This window comes from Schistocerca serialis, chromosome 7 (genome assembly GCF_023864345.2).
Source record: "Schistocerca serialis cubense isolate TAMUIC-IGC-003099 chromosome 7, iqSchSeri2.2, whole genome shotgun sequence".
NCBI classification, from domain to species: domain Eukaryota; kingdom Metazoa; phylum Arthropoda; class Insecta; order Orthoptera; family Acrididae; genus Schistocerca; species Schistocerca serialis.
Window position 1 is genome coordinate 472,451,460 of NC_064644.1, and position 14,889 is coordinate 472,466,348.

The 14,889-nt window shown below is 45.4% G+C and overlaps 1 protein-coding gene across 1 annotated transcript in view; it reads right to left on the reverse strand.

Annotated features, from left to right (window-relative positions):
* Nucleotides 1–14,889, reverse strand: part of LOC126413153 (uncharacterized) — a 1,175,329-nt gene that overhangs the window by 804,683 nt on the left and 355,757 nt on the right. Inside the window, exon 4 of the mRNA XM_050083048.1 lies at nt 806–845. Within this exon, the coding sequence (XP_049939005.1) occupies nt 806–845 (40 nt within the window). The remainder of the gene's footprint in view (nt 1–805; nt 846–14,889) is intronic.

Here is a 14,889-nt window from a genome sequence, read left to right on the forward strand (position 1 = left end):
ATCCGACCCTGGTAATCTCATTCCTCCCAGTAGCTCCATACACATGCTTCCCGTAGCAGATACTCTCAAAGCCTAGAACATTTAGATTTTAACTGTCTCGCTAGTCTTTCGGGTCCTCTCCCTCACAAACTACTCCTACCCCTCGTCATGGCAATATTCCACAATCTCTATACACTGACAACAAATCATTCCTTACGTATGCATACCCTGAAACACAACTAACTTCATACTGCATCCGAAATGAAACCAATCCTGTGATATCATTCAAACTTCCTCCTATTTCTTACATCACACAGGTAATGTCCTTTCCGTGGTCTGAGAGGCTGTTACAATTGTCCACCAGAAAAAAATCTCTCTTTGGCTGTAACCAAAAGCAGTACCTCACCCACACCATCTTCTTCAAAACCATAACGATTACCTACGGCATCACACATATTCAAACCTGTCAACCCCTACGACTTCCCCACATAGACTCTGCCTTTGCTAGTTATAATATTGCCACGTACCCAAAATTTCATACCAGACACCGCACAGTCTCTAGTGCTGGCATGAGTTTACTGACTCCATCCACAGTGACACAGTTTCCATCCAATATCACACGTTTTCTGAACGTAATAAACCTCAGACATAGTATATAGAAGAATTCTTTGATCCAACTGGAAATAACAATCTACCTGTCATACTCACCTCATTCCCATGCATCTCATGTCAGTAACCACCCAAAAATTATCCAAAACTACACTTGCAACAACTGGAATGTCTACTGCGAATCCACACACACCAATATTGGAACCCACTCACTTACCTTCCAACACCTTGATGACCTCCCTCACGACGCCTCCTTGCTGCAAAATATGTACGATATAATAAGATTAAAAAGGTCAAACATTTACATCGATTTTTAGAATTAGTAATTATTCATTGGTGATACAGAAAAAACATATGTTGATAGTTTAAGTTATTTTTAAATTTAAAAAAGTAATACTGCAACAAAAATAAGTTAAAAACATAGTGCAGAAAGGTAAAAGATACTGGGAAGAGTTGAAGGGCCTATAATGAAAAATATTAAGAGTTGAGAGAGAGAAGGCTAGATATTATGTAGTGTAATAGGGTAGGAGTATAAACAAAGAGATCAGTTGTGTTATAATGTGGTGATATAAGTGGAGGGATTTATTGTACGAGACAGAAGGATAGAAATTAGGTAATGTAGTAAGATGGGAGTATAAGAAATGAGATCAGGTGGGTTATGATGCGATGCAGAAATAGGTGGACAAATGGACTGTAGGGGAGAGAAATTGGGGAGGGGACTTGATTGTGGGTCAGGCCATGGTATGAAGAAGAAATGAGCACAAAAAGATGGAGAGGGAGGTGGGAAGCTTTGAGGTGATGTAGGATATGGGGACAGAGAAATGAGAATTGACAGGATGGATAAATATCAGGGCAGATTTCAGTATATCTAAGATGCAGTTGAATCTTAAAGCAAAAACCATAGAGTTGTTGGGAGGTGTTCACAACAGGTGAGGAGGGAATTTGATGAGGTAGTGAAGCATGCATGTGGAGAAAAGGCAACGGATGTGGGCAGCAAGGCAAATGCATGACATTTCAGGATTTCGAGGGAGGGATATACATGCAGTACTGGTGTAGGGGAGGACAGGGCAGATCAAGGTTTCGGAGGGTAGTGGAGGAATGCAATCCCCATGATAAGTAGTTTTAGTCTATTCTGCAGGTTTTTTTTATGGTTAGCAGCCAGTCATTGATCAGTAAGATATTTTAATGTATTAGTTAGCTGAACAGAAAGGTCGTAAATTGTTATATAAAGATCATGGATGTGGAAGCTGAAAGTATTCTGTTCTATAATTACTGCCTGGGTTTTGCAAGGATTTGTCTAGTAGGGCCATTTGTTGTAACAGGAGGGAAATGGTTGAGATGGTGTTGGAGGGATAGTTGGCATTTATGATTGGTAGGATTCAAATCTAGGAAAATGGTGACAACAGCATACTGTAGGAGGTTGCTTCACGATATCAGCAGTGTAAATGATATGTAGAAGTGGAGAGAGAACGGAGTGTTGGGGCATAACTGCAGTGGAATGGAAGGTATGGAAATTAGGGTGGTTGACAGAAATACAAGAAGGTCGATTATACAGAATGACTCAAAAGTCATTCCCATAGTACAAATAGTGTGAACCAGAACTCCACCGACAAGCTCTCAGAGGTGTTAGTGTGGAGGAAAACAAGAAAAAATGTGCAATAAACGTGGACTCTAAAGTGCATACTTTCCGAACTATGAGCACTTGTTCATCATCACTAGTGTGAAACACATCTGATCTACTGAACCGCTTCTCATATCTCTTAAGATTATTGGTGGGTCTACTGCAGGTCAGAGATGGTTCCGTGATGTTTTAGGGGTGTTATCGGTACCACGACTGGGGTCCATCCATCCAGAGTAACGTGAACATGAACAAGGATATATATTTCAACAATTTCGGTGACCAAGTATTGACCTTTGACACCTTTATGAAGAGTATGCTGTGGATACCCCTGCCTTCCAAGATGACAACAACGGTGTTCACAGAGCTACACTTAGACGCTCTTGGTTTTACGAACACTCGCACTTCAACTTACCAGCTAAATCACCTGATCTAAATCTCACAGAAACTGTCCGAGTATTTCAGGTACAGCAGATGAAACATAGCATGCAACGACCCCACAGCTTGATAGCTCTACGGAATGTACGCTGAGATGACAAAAGTCATGGGATAGCCATATGGCCGGCTCGAGTGGCCGTGCGGTTCTAGGCGCTACAGTCTGGAGCCGCGTGACCGCTACGGTCGCAGGTTCGAATCCTGCCTCGGGCATGGATGTGTGTGATGTCCTTAGGTTAGTTAGGTTTAAGTAATTCTAAGTTCTAGAGGACTGATGACCACAGCAGTTAAGTCCTGTAGTGCCCAGAGCCATAGCCATAGGCACATATACAAATGGTGTTAATGTCGCCTACACGAGATGTTAAAGGGCAGTACACTGGCGGAGCTGTCATTTGTACTCAGGTGATTCATTCGAGAAGGCCGCACGACGGAAACTGAAAGACTTTGAACGTGGAATGGTAGTTGGAGCCAGACAAATGGTCCTTCGATTTCGAAAATCGTTTAGGAATTCAATATTCCGCGAGCCACAGCGTCAAGATTGGGCCGAGAATATTAAATTTCAGATACTACCTCTCATCACGGACAAAGCAGTGACCGGTGGACTTGATCTTAATATCTGAGAAGAGCGGCGTTTGCGTAGAGTTGTCAGTACTAACAGACAAGCAACGCTGAATGAAATAACAGCAGAATCAATGTTGGATGTACGACGACCTTATCCGTTAGCACAGTGCGGCGAAATTTGGCGTTAATGGGCAATGGCAGCAGACTACCGACGCGAGTGCCTTTGTTAAGAGCACGAAACCGCCTGCAGCGCCTCTCCTGGGCTCGTGACCATACAGGTCGGACCCTAGACGACTGGATAACCATGGGCTGGTCAAATGAGTCCCAATTTCAGTTGGTAAGAACTGATCGGAGGGTTCGAGTGTGGCGCAGACCCGACGAAGCCATGGACCCGAGTTGTAAACAAGCCGCAAGCTGGTGGTGGCTCCATAAGGGTGTGGGCTGTGTTTACATGGACTGGACTGGATCCTCTGGTCCAAATGAACAGTTAAACATGGGGGCATTTGCAGCCGTCACGCATGGACTTCATGTTCACAACAAGTACGTGCCATGTCCCCGAACCACAATTGTTCGCAACTGGTTTGAAGAAGATTCTGGACAATTTGAGCGAATGGTTTGGCAACGGACCACCCGACATGAATACCATCGAAAATTTATGAGACATAATGAAGAGGTCAATTCGTGCACAAAATCCTGCACCGCTAACACTTTCGCAATTATGGACAGCTACAGAGGCAGCACGGCTCAATATTTCTGCAAGCGACTTCCAACGACTTGTTGAGTCCATGCCAAGTAGAGTTGCTGCACTACGCCAGACAATTAAGGTCCTACACGATATTAGGAGGTATCCCATGACTTTCGTCACCCCAGTGTAATCATCAATGTGTGGCTTTGGCTGGACACTACACACGTGAAAAAATATGTGTAGTCTCTTCCGCGCTGAAGTGAGGCCATTATCAAAGGAAGAATTGGTATTGCAAGGTATTACCGTGGTGTCTCATGGGGATGATCACGGTTTTTGTCTGGTATATACATACACTACTAGCCATTAAAATTGCTACACCACGAAGATGACGTGCTACAGACGTGAAATTTAATCGACAGGAAGAAGATGCTGTGATATGCAAATGATTAGCTTTTCAGAGCATTCACACAAAGTTGGCGCCGGTGGCGACACCTACAACGTGCTCACATGAGGAAACTTGCCAACCGATTTCTCATACACAAACAGCAGTTGACCAGCGTTGCCTGGTGAAACGTTGTTGTGATGCCTCGTGTAAGGAGGAGAAATGCGTACCATCACGTTTCCGTTTGATAAAGGTCGGATTGTAGCCTATCGCGATTGCGGTTTATCCTATCGCGACATTGCTGCTCGCGATGGTCGAGATCCAACGAATGTTAGCAGAATATGAATCGGTAGGTTCAGGAGGGTAATACGGAACGCCGTGCTGTATCCCAACGGCCTTGTATCACTAGCAGTTGAGATGACAGGCATCGTATCCGCATGGCTGTAACGGATCGTGTAGCCACGTCTCGATCCCTGAGTCAACAGATGGGGACGTTTGCAGCAGCATCGACTATCAGCTCGGAGACCATATCTGCGGTTACCCTTGACGCTGCACCACAGACAGGAGCGCCTGCGACGGCGTACTGAACGACGAACCTGGGTGCACGAATGGCAAAACGTCATTTTTTCGGATGAATCCAGGTTCTGTTTACAGCATCATGATGGTCGCATCCGTGTTTGGCGACATCGCGGTGAACACACATTGGAAGCGTGTATTCGTCATCGCCATACTGGCGTATCACCCGGCGTGATGGTATGGGGTGCCATTGGTTACACGTCTCGGTCACCTCTTGTTCGCATTGACGGCACTTTCAACAGCGGACGATACATTTCAGATGTGTTACGACCCGCGGCTCTACCCTTCATTCGATCCCTGCGAAACCCTACATTTCAGCAGAATAATGCACGACCGCACGTTGCAGATCCTGTACGGGCCTTTCTGGATACAGAAAATGTTCGACTGCTGCCCTGGCCAGCACATTCTCCAGATCTCTGACCAATTGAAAACGTCTGGTCAATGGTGGCCGAGCAACTGGCTCGTCACAATACGCCAGTCACTACTCTCGATGAACTGTGGTATCGTGTTGAAGCTGCATGGGCAGCTGTACCTGTACACGCCATCCAAGCTCTGTTTGGGTCAATGCCCAGGCGTGTCAAGGACGTTATTACGGCCATAGGTGGTTGTTCTGGGTACTGATTTCTCAGGGTATATGCACCTAAATTGCGTGAAAATGTAATCACACGTCAGTTCTAGTATAATATATTTGTCCAATGCATACCCGTTTATCATCTGCATTTATTCTTGGTGTAGCAATTTTAATGTCCAGTAGTGTATTATGCAACTTTCAGAGTGTAAAATGATGTGTGAAACCTCTCTCTTTGTTTCCGTCACTGTCAACTGATACGACAACTACGCGGCTGATTTCACACGAGAATACCTACGCGTTAGAAGTTAACACTGCGGATTCGCTAGCGGCACGGCATTGTGGGGAGAGGCTATTCGACACGGTGGTCTGCGAAGAGCGACCGCTGGCAGGCGACAAACTGCAGATGGCGCCGATCCGTATTTCACAGGGCGGACGCCCCCGCACGTGGCCAAACTCATTTACATGCCATAACCGGCGCCTGGCCCGCAACTAATTGCACCTAATAATCACCGCCGGCCATAATAAAGACGGATTGGTAATTGCTAACGCGTTTTATCTGCTGTGCGCACGCGCCCGCTGCGTGGGCAGAAAGGGGGGATACGGGACGGAAAAATAATTACGCGTGGCAAGTGCGTCGCGGAATTTGTCAGCGCGACTGTCAATTTCTGCGGTACCAGCGGCTGCCCTGCCGCTCTAATTCCAGGAGGTTCGATCCCTGCATTTCAAAACAATAGTGTAATGTGGACCCTCTATTCTCGTTGCACAAACCACCTGAAAATTTCAACACTCTGGCAGCAAATGTGACAAACAGATGAGGAAAATAATATAATAGTTTGGGTTCCGCACGTTTGGTACAAAATATACATCTACATCTATACTCTGCGCACCCTGTGAAATGCATGGCGAAGGGCACTTCCCACTGTGGTAGTAATTAGGGCCTCTTTCTGTTCTATTCATGTATGCAGCGCGTGAAGAATGACTGTTTAAATGCCTCTGGCGCGTCGTAATTATTCTAATCTCGTCCTCACGACCCCTACATCACCGGTATGGGGGAAGATGTAGTATATTTCTAGAATTTCCATTTAAAGCTGGTTCGTGAAACTTTATAAAAAGGTGAATAGGGAATCTTCTGGAGTCGAGAACGCTTGCTATTTTCATTTTATTTCGCAATAACCGGCGTCAACAGAATCTTCCTGTCATCAGCGGATCTACAGTGTACCATAAATAAAGCCACTATAAACAGAATTTATGACTGTTGATAAGCTCGTATCGCAGTTATGAGATGTCAAATTCAAATGTTCAAATGTGTGTGAAATATTATGGGACTTAACTGCTAAAGTCATCCATCGCTAAGCTTACACACTACTTAACCTAAATTATCCTAAGGACAAACACACACACACACACACACACACACACACACACACACACACCCATGCCTGAGGGAGGACTCGAACCTCCGTTTTTTTTTCCTTTATTGTATTTCGATTCCCCCCGAAGGGGGCGGGCTGGCACCAGCTTATTACGCTGCTCTGCAGCCTACAGACTTTTTAAAACGTAAGAAAGAAGATAAACAATAAAAGCAGGCGATAAAACGGTGACTGAAATTGTAAAACGGCAGAAAATTGGGGAGAGTTAAAACATAAAGCAAAGGGTTGGCAAAGCTAATAAAAGACACAGGAAGCAGACGGGGAACATAGTAGACAGACAATTAAAAATATGGCGACAGTCTGGTTTCTGTTCGCAAGAAATATAAAAATCACACCCAGCGACAGTATGATGTCGGTTTGCAACACTTCGGAGAAGACACACAACACTGAACACTCACTGTAAACACTGTACTAAAAAGTCGGCACAAAGATAACACACCATAGCCGAGGGCAGATTGGGGGGGGGGGCTGGACAGATTGGGGGGGGGGGGTGGTAAACGAGGAGGGAGCAGAGAAAAAACGAAAGGGGGGGCGAACCAAAGGAGGGAGAGGACTCATAAGGGGGTGGGGGAGGTGCAGGGCAGACGTGAGAGGGAATGGGAAAAGGTAGAGGAGGGAAATGCAAAAGGACTTGGGGGAGAGAAGGGGGGCAGAGAGAAGGTAGGTGGGGAAAAAAAAAGAGGATGGAAGAGGGGGGAGAGGGAGCCCAGGAAAAGGACAGAGGAAAGGAGGGGGAGTGAGGATCAGAGTTGATAGGAGGGATAAATGGAGGGAGAGAGGGCATCATCTGGGAGGGGGAGTTGATGGAAGCCACCTTGGGAAAGGAGATGAAGGGTGTAGAGATGGAGGGTAGGGGGACACAACAGTGAAGACGTGGCAGCGGGCGGGGATTGGAGAGGAGAGGAGCAACCAGTGGGTGAGCTCCACCGGGATCAGCTGCACAGGCCTATGAGATGTCCGTGCCACCAATACAGTGAGAGCACTTTCCACTCATAGGAAACGACACCACATAAAGAAGAACACATAAAATATCCATTTCAACAGCTGTGTGCCCAGGAGTGGAAGTAAACAAATGGAAAATACAATCAGAGTTCATTCACATCACAGGAAGAAATGAGCAGGCACGCAGCCTATGGCAGGGAGAGCCGTTATATGAGCGACCAACAGGTGACATATGTGGTTAAATCATTAACTGACATTCTTACAAAAACTACACTGTCGAATCATTACACCATGGGATACAAAATATACCATATGATGCATGGAGTATTTGACAGCCATCCAGATACTAAAGTAAGGCAAATGGCGCCAGCTCTAGGGTGAATAGGCAGAACACACATCGTATGCTAGAACAGCAAACCGTGATCTGCACAGCACAACTGACAGTATTGCCTGAAGTTAGTACCTACATGGATGTCAAATACTCCGTACGTTATATGATATATTTTGGATCCATGGTGTAATGTTTCTCCAGTGTAGTTTGTGTAAGGATACCAATTAATGATTCCCCACCGTATTTCTGTAAGACATTAAGCATCGGTATGAGCACATATGAGCCACCTGTTGGCCGTTAATGTAACAGCTCGCTCTACCGTAGGCCGCCTCCCTGCTCTGTTCTTCCTGTGGGGTGCTTGGAGTACGACTGCGCTTTATATTTTGTTGCCTCCACTCCATTGCACACAGTTCGTGTCCTGGATATTTTATAGCTCTTTTTTATGTGTTAGAGAAACCTAGATGGTGTACTTTCCTACTAGTGAAAAGTGGGCTCACTTTATTGCTGACATGTGTACATGTTAATAACAAATTCCAATGTTATATATACACTAATGTTTACATACATCTTATCACCAAGATGTGGTTTTGTAGAGAGTGAAAACTCTCTTTCTAATGGATTTATTTTTGGTACATTGTAGATCCGACGATGACAACAAGATTCTGTCGAAACCGGTCATTGTGAAATAAAATAAAAATACCAAGCGATCTTGGCTGCAGAAGATTTCCTATTCACAAATGACAGATCGCTCACTGCAAACATGTGCAACCTGTACTTTGTATGCATAGCAGTTGGCGTCTATCTTCGAGTGTCTGCCAGTTCAGCTTCTTGAGCATCTCTGTGACATTTTGCCACGGGTCAGTAAACCTCGTCGCCATTCGCGCTGCCCTTCCCTGTACACGCTCAGTTTCCCCTGTTAGTCTCGTTGTGTACACGTCCCATACATTTCAGTAATATTACAGGATGGGTCGCACGCATGACTGGTAAGCAATTTCTTTTGCAGACTGGCTCCATTTCCCTTGTATCCTACCACTGATCCAAAGTCTGCCACCTGTTTTATCTGGACTGATTCTATGTGTTCGTCCATTTCACTTCCCTACAAAGAATCACACCGTTGTATTTGTACGAGCTGTCTGATTCCAGTTGCGAATTGCTGATATTTTATCCATAGGACGCTGCGGTTTTTTCGTTTTGAGAAGGGCACAATTTCATCTTTCGCAACATTTAAAGCAAGGTGTCAATCTTTGCACCAATTATCAAGATCCGACTGAATACTCGTACAGCAGTTTTCAGACTGTACTTCATTACAGGTAACTACTCATCTGCGAAAAGTCCGAGGTTACTACTTACAAAATCTGCACAGTGGTTAATACACAGCATGGACAACAAGGGTCTATGCTTACATACGCGACGCCTGTCAGAGTCGTGTCTAGATTTTTCAGGGGCTAATTGTACATCTGTCGATAGCTCTCCATCAAAGATATTATGCTGCATTCTCCCTACCAACAAACCCTCAATCTAGTCATAAATTTTGTTTGATAACCCGTACGATCGTGCTTCTGATAATAAGCGCATGTGTGGTACTGAGTGACACCCTTTTCGCAAATCGAGAAATACTGCATTTACCTGACTGCCTTGATCCGTCAGTTTCAGGACGTCATGTACTATGTAAGAATGTAGATGACAACGACTTCATTGATAGATGTGCCGCAGGAATGGTGAAGATAAGATTAATCACCGCTTTTTTTTTCTTTATTGTACTTCAATTTCCCATCCAGGGCGGGTTGGCAGCAGCATAAGCGCAGCTATTCAGCCGAAAGACATTAATTATACAACAGAAGACATTTAAAATTGCAAAGGAGAAAATATCATGTACATAAGTATAAAAAGGGGGAACATAATGGAAGAGAACTGACAAAAAGGGGGCGATTGAAAAATGGAGATAAAAACCTTAAAAAAGTATTGCACACAAAAAGACCTCACACTGGGACAATTAAAAGAACACAAGGCGAAGTATGGCTGCAGCATAAAAGTAGCGATGGACGGTGTAGCACATAACGATCACTGACAGTAACACTACATACAGGTCCAGCAGAGAATTGAAATCACAGTTCTAGACGCACAGGGGAACAGCACTAAACACAACACTGACGTACCACACTGATGACGATGAGCAAACGCAGGATCTGCCAGGGGCATGGAGATGCAGGAGAAGGGAAGAAGGGAGGGAGGGGTGGAGGCGGGCAGGGCCTGTCGAAGATGGCTGGGGAGGGAAGGACATGGGAGGGACACAGTTGAGGAGGGGGTGTAGGGACTCAGAGGGGGGGGGGAAGGAGAAAAATCCGTTCTGGGAGAAGGAGGGGAGAGGAAAAGGGGGGCCCTGGGGAGGGGAGGGAACAAGGCCAGGTTACAGTTGGAAGGAAGGGTAGACATCACGGGGAAGTTGAACACCCGGGAGGGGAAGGTGCTAGAAATGGAACTGATGAAGGAGGGTGTGGAGATGGAGAGAGGAAGGGATACAGCGATAGAGGCAAGGCAACAGGCAGGGCAGTGGAGAGGAAGAAGGAGACCATAAAGTGAGGGGGATCAAGCCTGTGGACAGTGTAAAGGATGCGGAGATGTAATTGTTGGAGGAAAAGGAGGAGGCGGGGGAAGGGGATGAGGTCATATAGGAGTCGTGTGGGGGGGAAGAAAGGCAGATATGGATGGCAAGGCAGAGCGCACAATGTTCGAGGTTTTGGAGGGCCTTGTAAAAGCGGGTGGGTGCAGAGATCCAAGCAACACTGGCATAACAGAGGATAGGACAGATGAGGGATTTGTGCATGAGGAGGATGGTGGAAGGATCCAATCACAATGTCCAGCCAGACAGGAGTTTCAGGAGGCAGAGGTGGGAATGGGCTCTGTGCTGGATGGTAAGGAGGTGAGGGGTCCAGGTGACGTGACGGTCGAGGGTGAGGCCAGGGCATCTCAGAGTGGGTGTGAGCTCGATGGGATGACCACAAATGGTGAGGTAGAAATCATGGAGACAGAAGGAGCAAGTGGTGCGGCCTATGATGATTGCCTGGGTTTTGGAGGGGTTGAGACAAAGGAACCACTGGTTACACCAAACTTTACAGAAGCTCTCCTGATAACCTGCAGGAGAGCTTCTGTAAAGTTTGGAAAGAAGGAGACGAGGTACTGGCAGAAGTGGAGCTGTGAGGACAGGGCGTGAGTCGTGCTTGGGTAGTACAGATGGTAGAGCACTTGCCCGCGAAAGGCAAAGGTCCCGAGTTCGAGTCTCGGTCCGGCACACAGTTTTAATCTGCCAGTAAGTTTCAGACTCTGTGGAAGCTGGTGGTGGCTTAATAATGGAGTGGGCTGTGTTTAAATGGAATGCCCAAGGTCCTCTAGTTATTTTCGGCTACTTTGAGACCATTTCCAGGCACCCATGCATGCAACGTTCCCAAACAACGATGGAATTTTTGTGGATGACAATGAGCCATGTCACTGGACCACAGTAGTTCACAATTGGCTTGAAGAGCATTCTGGAAAGTTTGAGGGAATGATTTTACCACACCAATCGCCCGACATCAATCCCGCCGAATATTTATAGGACACAACCGAGAGGACAGTTCGTGCACAGAATCCTGCAAGGGCAACTCTTTCGCAACTATGGATAGCTACAGAAGCAGCGTGGCTGAGTGTTTCAGCACGGGCTTTTCACGACTTCTTGTGTCCACGACACGTCGAGCTGCTGCACCACGTCGGGAAGGAGGAGGACCTGCACGATATTAGCAGGTATCCCATGACTTTTGTCAGCTCAGTGTACACCTCGTGTAGGGGATCACTGAATACAATGTGAGAATGCCACAGGGACGCTATGCTGAGCTGTTCCCGCAATCACTGTGACCGCGGCACAGACCTTCTGCGACTGCAACTTCAGATCAAGACTAGTAAATAACGAAGGGACAGAAATAGGAGAAATAATTAATATTGGGACTTGCCAAAAAAATGGTTCAAATGGCTCTGAGCACTATGGGACTCAACTGCTGTGGTCATAAGTCCCCTAGAACTTAGAACTACTTAAACCTAACTAACCTAAGGACATCACACACATCCATGCCCGAGGCAGGATTCGAACCTGCGACCGTAGCGGTCGTGCGGGGGACTTGCCACACGCCTGCAGTAGTTGGCAGTGATACATGGGGTGGTTGAGGAAGCGCAACACAAATAGTTACTGCGACAGAAGGAGGCTTAAGAATATTAACGATATTAATTAAACGTGCAGTTTAAGGTCGTTAGTTTATGATTAGTTTGTGAACAGTGAATTAAGTGTTTAAGACAATAATGTTCATGAAGTGGTTTCTAAGTCACGGGACCTAGTTACAGATAGTATTGATAAGGAAGTAATTGTCATACATAGCCGTTTTGTGCTAGTAATAGAATGCTCAGTCTCTGAGACTGTGGACGTCCCGAAATACTTGAGGTGCTTGATATGAATGAATGTATTACAGGCGTTGGCAACCAAAGAGAGAGTAATGTGATGAATACTGTGGCATCAAGTTTAATTAGTATACATGAGGAAACCCTACGCATCATGGACCTCAACGTATGGGAGTGGCTTACGGGCCTAACCGATACAGATAACTGTGCCGTAGGTGCAACCACAGCGGAGCGGTATACATAGAGAAGCCAAACTGGCGTATGGTTGGTGAAGAGGGAAAGAGCCTTTCCAGAAGTTTCAGGATGACTGACTGGCCTGGCCTTGAAACATTAGCCAGCATGTCCTTGCTGTGTTAGTACCGTGTTGAATTGAAAGCAAGGAGAAACTACAGCCGTCATATTTCCCGAAGCCATACAGCTCTACTGGTGTCGTTTAATGATTATGGCGTGGTCTTGAGTGAAATATTGCGGAGAGATCATAGTCCTTGATTTGGATCTGCTGATGGAGCTTATCGAAAAGGAAAAGAGATAATAAGATGAAAATCAACAAAAGTACAATAAATGTAGTGGTACGCAGTTGAAATACATTTGGCAATATCGAGGAAATTGGATATAAAATAAGAGACTAAAAGTAGTATTTGATGTTTGCTATTTGGTAGGAAGAAATGCGCCCCTAAAAAGACAAATTTGTTAGCACAGAATATAAGTTTAATTGTTGCGAAATCATTTCTAAAGGCCCGTGTGGAAGTAAAACGTGACCAATAAGGAGTTCAGACACGAAGCTTTTGAAATCTGGAAGAATGGTGAAGATTACTTAGGTAGATCACTGAACCGTGATTTATTTTCAAAGAATATTCTTAAGAATTTATTTTATTTACTAGCGATTCATCAAGTTCATTAACACATTTAATCACACTATTTAAGCATGGAAGTAGTTGCCAGGGAGTTACTGATGAAATTATAACCAAATTCCTTTTAACAAATGTGAATTTTATTTACTTTAATAGCGCCTAAAAGCATTTTTAAAAAAAAAACAGATTTAAAATTATAATCAGAAAGCACCCTCTAAATATCAAAGTTACAATTTATTCAGAGGCAGAAAGAAACAAGTTTTGACTTTATAAGCTTTTGGGCACAGAACCTTGCCACTCCCTTTTGACACGGCCGTAGTTACGACCGCTCACAACAGCCTCTGAAAGACTACACTGCTGCAAATCTGCAACACACCAGCTAACTTTAAACTATGAGTTTTAACGATTTACGCAAGCACACAAACTATGCACCCCCCCCCCCCCCCCGTAGGAGAGATGGAAATGGTACAAAACAGTAACAATTAAAAGATTAACCTTGCTACCGAAGGTGAAACTTGATTTTTTTAACTCTTCTAAGAAAAGTGTTACGGTGAAAGAGTGGCAACTTTATATACTAAAATGATCATTTAAATAAAAGCCCATGAAATGCAAATCTTATATAAAATTCTAGAAGGCTGGCCAAACAATAGTTACGAAACTTCCTGGCAGATTAAAACTGTGTGCCCGACCGAGACTCGAACTCGGGACATTTGCCTTTCGCGGGCAAGTGCTCTACCAACTGAGCTACCGAAGCACGACTCACGGCCGGTACTCACAGCTTTACTTCTGCCAGTACCTCGTCTCCTACCTTCCAAACTTTACAGAGGCTCTTCTGCGAGTTAGAGTCTCGGTCGGGCACACAGTTTTAATCTGCCAGGAAGTTTCACATCAGCGCACACTCCACTGCAGAGTGAAAATCTCATTCTGGAATAGTTGCGAAGCTCTACAGTACACAGGTACCGCCTCTCAAGATCATAGGCAATAATATCAAAGTTTCCAAAGATCAAAACATATTTCAGGTATTAGGCCGTTAAACTCCAAGCAATAAACTCGTTAACACACCAAATCCGACAAACATGACAGAGGCAGCTACTAACGTACGGTAGATTGACAGGGAGATTGCCGAACAACCCGAACCGCAGGTTGCTCTAACCCGCCCCTACTCCACAAGGGAAAAACGGACCACCCAATTCATAAATAACCACCTTTCCGCGGGTGGGCAAACGGAGAAGAATGGTGGGACGACCCCAAAACAAAGTGGCTGGTGACCTCACCAAGAAAACAAGTAGAATTTAACAAGTAAATGAAACAACATATCACGAATCTCTTAACTTCTAATAAACTGCGATTTCTCGAGAAGACCTGGCGCACCACCCCCAAAACGCTCTCCCGAACCGTCCGCTGCCAGCCGCTTCAACGGACTCAGGAAGGCGCGCCGATCTCCCGTCTCACGGCGTCACAGCTCGCACCGGCCAGACTGATGTCGTGGGTTGACTC